The sequence below is a fragment of the Mustelus asterias genome, chromosome 21, assembly GCF_964213995.1.
Source record: "Mustelus asterias chromosome 21, sMusAst1.hap1.1, whole genome shotgun sequence".
In the NCBI taxonomy this organism is placed as follows: domain Eukaryota; kingdom Metazoa; phylum Chordata; class Chondrichthyes; order Carcharhiniformes; family Triakidae; genus Mustelus; species Mustelus asterias.
This window is the reverse complement of record NC_135821.1, coordinates 89,132-97,466: the sequence shown is the minus strand read 5'-3', so window position 1 is coordinate 97,466 and position 8,335 is coordinate 89,132. Positions and strand designations below refer to the sequence as shown.

The following is an 8,335-nucleotide window of genomic DNA, read 5'->3' as shown; positions in this document are numbered from 1 at the left end:
GATTGAATGTTTATAGATGTGAATTCTACACTCTCTCCTTTCCTTCACCCCTATGTACTCTATGAATGGTATGCTTTGTATAGCACACAAGAAACAATACTTTTCACTGTATCCCAATACATGTGACAATAATAAATCAAATCAAAATCAAATCAAATTGAACATAAATAATGACTCTTAGCCTGGATCTGCACACAGTCAATGACCAGATACTTAGAATGAACGTCATACATCCTCTTGCCTGCTCTCTGAGCCTGAGAGCCGGCCGATAAGGGTTCTCACTAAAGCAGCCAAGCAGATGAATTTCATAGACACATTGTAAGTGCTTGCTAACACCACCAGCGCTCATTTCCACCCTTACATCTTAATGTCGAGTCTTTGCTTATCATTTTTACACAGGGCAAATCCTGGAAATGAAATGGAATGAATTGCTGGCTGTTTTCCCTTCAGCTTGCAAAACAAACAGCGAAGACTAAGAATAGTATTTCTCCATTTGACATTGTTTCCCCCACCTGAAAGAATAGACTTGCGTTTCCGTCAACAGTGTGTCGACCTTGTAGCCAGCTAGTTGTGATGTGTAGTTATAAATACCTTCAGCAAGAATTTTTCCTCAACTTCCAAAGGTTAACTCATTCATCCTTTACCCCAGTCACCGTAGGCACAATGCAATGTTAGCCATTGGTCAACCGACGTTTAATAGAAGTGCTTTAGCTCCAAGAGGATGCAACAAGCCCAGGAAGCAGCAAGAATTGTGCTTTTCCTGGAATGAAGGGAGCTATTGCCAATCTGTACACAGATACGCAAGGAATTCATCCTTCTGTTCATGACTTTTTTGAATGAGTGACCTCGATTGTCAGCCAAGACTCATAGTACTGGCACCATCCCAGTACCCAAAAGTGGTGGAATGGTCCCCAGAGCTCAGAGTGGAGGACATCATTCCCAGCGCGCATAGTTTAGGACAGTATAGGATACCATTCCCCACGCACCCCAGACATACTCTCTTCCACCTTCTTCCGCAGAGAAAAAGATACGACTACGAATCTCACCAATTTTTGCAGATGCACCATAGAAAGCACCCTTTTCGGATGTATCACAGCTTGGTATGGCTCCTGCTCTGACCAACACTGCAAGGGTTTTGAACGTAGCCCAGTCCTTTACGCAAACCAGCCTCCCATCCATTGACTCCGTCTACACTGCCCGCTGCCTCGGAAAACCAGCCAGCATAATCAAGGACCCCCATGCACCCCGGACATTCTCTCTTCCACCTTCTTCCATCGGGAAAAAGATACAAAAGTCTGAGGTTGCGTACCAACCGACTCAAGAACAGCTTCTTCCCTGCTGCTGTCAGACTTTCGAATGGACCTTTCATATATTAAGTTGATTTTTCTCTACACCCTAGCTATTACTGTAACACTACATTCTGCACTCTCACAGTGGTTAGCACCGCTGCCTCACAGCGCCGGGGACCCCAGAATGTTAATTGAGTTTCCTGGATTAATAGTCTAGCGAGATACCACTAGGCCATCGCCCCCCCTAAATGCATTTCCAGGGAAGGTAAATAAATTCACGAAGGAGAAAGAATGCAAGGATACGCTGACAGTCTTAGATGAAAGAGGGTGGGATTAGGATCTTGTGGAACATAAACACCAACATAGACTGATGAAGGGTCATCCAGGCTCGAAACGTTGGCTCTATTCTCTCTCCACAAATGCTGGTGGGATTTAAAATTCAGGGGGCGATCCTCCCATCCCTCTGTGCTAATTTTTTAGTGCAGTGAGCCGGGAGAATCTCATGGCAGGCGATGCGTGGGATTCGTGCATGCGTTCCCGCCGTGATAGCATCTCCAAGCGACGGATTTCCGATGGCATCTGCTCTGTGCCGGAAATCGGCAAGGAGGCGGTGTAAATAATTAAATACTTACTTTAATCTAATTTAAAGAACAAAGAACAAAGAACAGTACAGCACAGGAAACAGGCCCTTTGGCCCTCCAAGCCTGTGCCGCTCCTTGGTCCAACTAGACCAATCGTTTGTATTCCTCCATTCCCAGGCTGCTCATGTGACTATCCAGGTAAGTCTTAAACGATGTCAGCGTGCCTGCCTCCACCACCCTACCTGGCAGCGCATTCCAGGCCCCCACCACCCTCTGTGTAAAAAACATCCCTCTAATATCTGAGTTATACTTCGCCCCTCTCACCTTGAGCCCGTGACCCCTCGTGAACGTCACTTCTGATCTGGGAAAAAGCTTCCCACCGTTCACCCTATCTATCTCCTTCATAATCTTGTACACCTCTATTAGATCTCCCCTCATTCTCCATCTTTCCAGGGAGAACAACCCCAGTTTACCTAATCTCTCCTCATAGCTAAGACCCTCCATACCAGGCAACATCCTGGTAAACCTTCTCTGCGCTCTCTCTAACGCCTCCACGTCCTTCTGGTAGTGCGGCAACCAGAACTGGACGCAGTACTCCAAATGTGGCCTAACCAGCGTTCTATACAGCTGCATCATCAGACTCCAGCTTTTATACTCTATACCCCGTCCTATAAAGGCAAGCATACCATATGCCTTCTTCACCACCTTCTCCACCTGTGTTGCCACCTTCAAGGATTTGTGGACTTGCACACCTAGGTCCCTCTGTGTTTCTATACTCCTGATGACTCTGCCATTTATTGTATAACTCCTCCCTACATTATTTCTTCCAAAATGCATCACTTCGCATTTATCCGGATTAAACTCCATCTGCCACCTCTCCGCCCAATTTTCCAGCCTATCTATATCCTGCTGTATTGCCCGACAATGCTCTTCGCTATCCGCAATTCCAGCCATCTTCGTGTCATCCGCAAACTTGCTGATTACACCAGTTACACCTTCTTCCAAATCATTTATATATATCACAAATAGCAGAGGTCCCAGTACAGAGCCCTGCGGAACACCACTGGTCACAGACCTCCAGCCGGAAAAAGACCCTTCGACCACCGCCTTCTGTCTCCTATGGCCAAGCCATAAATGCTATTATGGGCTGGGGACTGAAGTCTCCGGCCCGCTAACATCTCCCTCACCCTCCCCAGAGAGAGTCACTCCAGCGGGGTTTACAGAAGCTCCCCATTTTCAGAGAGCTGGCAGCCTGACCCCGCTGGAGTAAAGGAGGGCAATTGGGGCCCCTCAGAGTGTTGGGCAGTGTGGGGGGGGGGGTGCCCCCTTGGCACAAACACCCTGGCAGTGCCAGCCTGTGCCCCTGGCACTGCCCAAGAGGCAAAATGCCAATGCCCAGGGGGCACCTTGGCACTGCCCACCAGGCATGGGGCAGTGCCAAGGGGGCATGGCATATGGGGGCATGACCTATGGGGCAGGGCCTGATGGGGACAGGGCATAGGGGGCAATCGGCAGGGGTGGGGGGGTCCCGCTGCCACTCTACATAGGGATCAGTGGGGGAAGGAGGGAGGGCAGCAATGGGGGCGGGCTGGGGGGTTGGTCAGCCAAGGTGGGGGGGGGGGGCAGTTGGCCTGCTGGGAGGGAGTCAGCACTGCAGGGAGGGGGGGTTTACTGTCAGGGGGTGATCGGGGAGTGGACTGGATATTGGGATGGGCCGGGAGGTGGGGAGGTGGGGTTTGGGCCCGGGAACGGTCGGGGAGGGCCACGATTGGGCAGTGGGGGGAGTGGAAGGGCCAACGATGTGGGGGTTGGCCAGCGATCGAGCTGGCCACCAATCGGAAGGCCAGCAGTGTGGAGCCTCTGAGTATGCGTCAATCCCAGCACAGGCAGATCGGCGCATGCGCTGTGGCGCACTCAGCGCTATGCTGCCGGCCTCTCCAGTGGGAATAGGCCCCGACCCTGGGTTTTAATGATATTCGCACTGGTGGCCTCTGCAGTGCACAGAGTGTGGGAGATTCTTCTCTGAACTCCCACTGAAAAAACTAGCGTGAATTGCTCCAGTTTTCACACAAATTCGACACTTAGAATCTTTTTGGGAGAATTACAAAAATACTGCCCCAATTCATAAAATCTGTTTTTAAAGTTTATTTATTAGTGTCACAAAGTCGGCTTACATTAACACTGCAATGAAGTTAATCTGAAAATCCACTAGTCGCCACACTCCGGCCTTTGACAAAGGGTCATCTGGACTCAGAACGTCAACTCTTTTCTCTCCTTACAGATGCTGCTGGACCTGCTGAGATTTTCCAGTGTTTTCTCTTTTGGCCACACTCAGCCCCTGTTTGGGTGCACCGAGGGAGAATTTAGCACGGCCAACGCACCCTAACCAGGACATCTTCTGGACTGTGGGAGGAAACCGGAGCACCCGGAGGAAACTCACGCAGACAAGAGGAGAGCGTGCAGACTCTGTACAGACAGTGACCCAAGCCGGGAATCGAACCCGGGTCCCTGGCAGCAGTGATGACTGTTGTGCCACTCTGCCCTCCCAGGTGGATGTTAAAATAATCCGTGGCACTATTATGAAGAATAGTGGAGTTCTAAAAAATAAATTTTTAGATGGGTCCTCTTAGTTCAACATCCCATCTGACAGTGCAGCACTTCCTCACCACAACACTGGAGGGGGCAGGGGGAGGGGTAGGTGTACAATTTAGGATGCACCCCAGGCTGGTATTTTCCAGCTTTGACACGAGTGGGCATCATTCTGGGTAGAACATAGAACATAGAACAGTACAGCACAGAACAGGCCCTTCGGCCCACGATGTTGTGCCGAGCTTTATCTGAAATCAAGATCAAGCTATCCCACTCCCTATCATCCTGGTGTGCTCCATGTGCCTATCCAATAACCGCTTAAATGTTCCTAAAGTATCTGACTCCACTATCACTGCAGGCAGTCCATTCCACACCCCAACCACTCTCTGCGTAAAGAACCTACCTCTGATATCCTTCCTGTATCTCCCACCATGACCCCTATAGTTATGCCCCCTTGTAATAGCTCCATCCACACGAGGAAATAGTCTTTGAACGTTCACTCTATCTATCGGGATGGGAAAATTTTAAAAGTTTATTTATTAGTGTCACAAGTAAGGCTTACATCACTGCAATGAAGTTACTGTGAAAATCCCCGAGTCACCACACTCCGGTACACTGAGGGAGAACTTAGCACGGCCAACGCACCTAACCAGCATGTCTTTCAGACCATGGGAGGAAACCGGTGTACCCGGAGGAAACCCTCACAGACACGGGGAGAACGTGCAGACTCCGTACAGACAGTGACCCAAGTCAGGAATCGAACCCGGATCCCTGGCGCTGTGAGGCAGCAGTGTTAACCACTGTGCCACGCTTGGAGAGCTCTTGGCTGTTAACAACTCTCCAATTCATAACTTTCCCATTCACAACAATGCCAACCAGTGTCAGAAAAACCCAACTCCAGTCACCAGCCGGGGCCGGGGGGGGGGTTTCGAACCCACAACTATCTAGTCTCAGGGGTGAGAACAGCCACTGAGCCACTTGAGCTATCCCCAACACAAGGTTCCCTGTGTCACATTTCCAGACCTTGCAATTTGAGATACTCAACAAGTTCCTGCGAGCTCTGGTGGCGAGGTTCAGATTCCGTTGTGGCACAGTTAATTGCATCATTTTTTTTTGTTTGTTTTGCATTCTTTAATCTCGATGTCCAATAATTCTTATTATAGCTTTCTGCTGCAAACAATGAACCTTCATTGTCCGTCTGAAGGCTAGCGAAAGACTCTGGCAGTTAATGGGTCCCAATTGGGCTTTAACTGATGGATATATAGCAACCCTGAGTGAAGTCAACATCCACAAAGGTTTTGGACACATTCAAGGTAACCTCTTGACTCTGTGAGAACTTGCTGTTTCCCAGCCCAGGCGAAACAAAGTGTTTATTTTTAAAATTGCCGCAGCCTCACTGAAGTGGGTCAAACGATGCCAAGCTTTGCGCTTCCCCCGAGTACCTTGTCAGCGAGACAGTGTGCTAATCCGGTCAACGCTTTTAGAAACCTTTACCCAACATGATTATTTTCTCTCTTTCCTGTAGGCGAGGTCTTTGATTTTGATTTGATTTATTATTGTCCCATGTATTGGGATACAGTGAAACGTATTGTTTCTTGCGTGCTATACAGACAAAGCATACCGTTCATAGAGAAGGAAAGGAGAGGGTGCAGAATGCAGTGTTACAGTCATAGCCAGGGTGTAGAGAAAGGTCAACTTCATGCGAGGTAGGTCCATTCAAAAGTCTGACAGCAGCAGAGAAGAAGCTGTTCTTGAGTCGGTTGGTATGTGACCTCAGACTTTTGTATCTTTCTCCCGACGGGAGAAGGTGGAAGAGAGAATGTCCGGGGTGTGTGGTGTCCTTAATTATGCTGGCTGCTTTGCCGAGGCAGTGGGAAGTGTAGACAGAGTCAATGGATGGGAGGCTGGTTTGCGTGATGGATTGGGCTACATTCACGACCCTTTGTAGTTTCTTGCGGTCTTGATCTTTCGCTTGGTGGAAGCCACCTGTTTCTATCAACAGACTCTTCAAGCATGAACCTGGGCAGAATACAAAAAAACAAGAACTTATATTTATATTTAACATCTTAAAACATGGCACTTCACAGGAACATAAAACGAAGTATGTCACTGAACCACATTGGGCCCAAGAGGCGATGGCCGAGTGGTATTATCGCTGGATCCAGGAACTCAGCTAATGTTCTGGGGACCCGGGTTCGAATCCCGCCACGGCAGAATTTGAATTCAATTTTAAAAATCTGGAATTAAGAATCTACTGATGACCATGAAACCATTGTCGATTGTTGGAAAAATCCACCTGGTTCACTAATGCCCTTTAGGGAAGGGAATCTGCTGTCCTTACCCGGTCTGACCTACATGTGACTCTAGAGCCACAGCAATGTGGTTGACCCTCAACTGCCCTCGGGCAACTAGGGATGGGCAATAAATGTTGGCCCAGCCAGCCCATGTTCCACGAACGAATAAAAATTCTCTGACCTCACTTTCTCAGGATGCTAAGGAAATTTGGCATAACACTCATCAATTTTGACAGACACCATAGAAAGCATCTTTTCTGGATATATCACAGCTTGGTATGGCCCCTGCTCTGATCAAGCCCACAAAAAACTACAAAGGGTTGTGAATTTAGCCCAGTCCATCACGCAAACCAACGTACCATCCATTGACTCCATCTTCGCTGACACCTCTCGCTGCCTCGGAAAAGCAGCCAACATAATCAAAGACCCCATGCACCCTGAACATTCTCTCTTTCACCTTCTTCCGTCAGGAAAAAGATACAAAAGTCTGAGGTCACGTACCAACTGACTCAAGAACAGCTTCTTCCCTGCTGCTGTCAGATTTTTGAATGGACCTACCTTACATTAAGTTGATCTTTCTCTCCACCCTAGCTATGACTGTAACACTACATTCTGTACTCTCTCCTTTCCTTCTCCCCTATTTACTCTATAAACGGTATGTTTTGTCTGTATAGCATGCAAGAAACAATACTTTTCACTGTTTCCCAATACATGTGACAGTAATAAATTATATCATCAAATCAAATCAATCAAATCAAATCAAATCAAATCAAATCAAATCAAACCAAATGATGTCAAATCAAATCAAATCAATCAAATCAAATCAAATCAAACCAAATCATGTCAAATCAAATCAAATCAATCAAATCAAATCAAATCAAACCAAATCATGTCAAATCAAATCAAATCAAATCAAATCAAATCAATCAAACCAAATCAAATCAAATCAAATCAAATCAATTCCAATTGCCTTCAACTGGGATTTTCCAGTCCCGGTGCAGTGATTGGAGATTTGGCTGAGTGCCAAATTCTGCGTTTACACTAGCAGCGGCAGAGAGGCGTGAATAGCCGGAGAATTCAGGACATTTGGTGAGATTACCAACTGGTAGATTTTATGGAGCATCTTAATGGACAATAGTGAGATGGAGAGGCGGTGGCTTTCAGGAGAGAATTCCAGAACTTGGTACCTGGACAACTGGAGGCACAGCCACTGACGGTGGAGCAATTTGGGGCCAGCACGGATGGAAAATCCCGCCTGAATACTTTAAACGGTTTCTGTCTCATTGCTTTCTGAGGAAACTTGCAGAAGAACCCTGGGCTAGCAGGGGTAAATCTCCTGCAATCAATGAGACCCGAGAGATCATGTCTGCTTAGGTTGAGGTCAGCGTGACATCCAACTTAAAATCAAACAGAAAAGGCAGGAAATCACTCGGTGAGAGTAGGCGGCATCTGCTGAGAGAAAGAGAAAAACAGAGCTCTTATTTCTGGTCAGTAACCTCTGATCTGACCAGATTACATCTAATTTATTCCTGGTCAGAAACTGTTTGTACTTGACACTGAGTTCGGAAATGCTTGCAAAATA

General features: G+C 47.6%; 1 protein-coding gene across 1 annotated transcript in view; it reads left to right on the top strand.

The window, feature by feature from the left end:
- Positions 1-1,818: 1,818 nt before the first annotated feature.
- LOC144509479 (uncharacterized) overlaps positions 1,819-8,335 on the top strand; it is a 77,698-nt gene continuing 71,181 nt past the window's right edge. The window contains exon 1 of the mRNA XM_078238387.1: positions 1,819-1,901. Coding sequence (XP_078094513.1) covers positions 1,819-1,901 — 83 coding nt within the window. The remainder of the gene's footprint in view (positions 1,902-8,335) is intronic.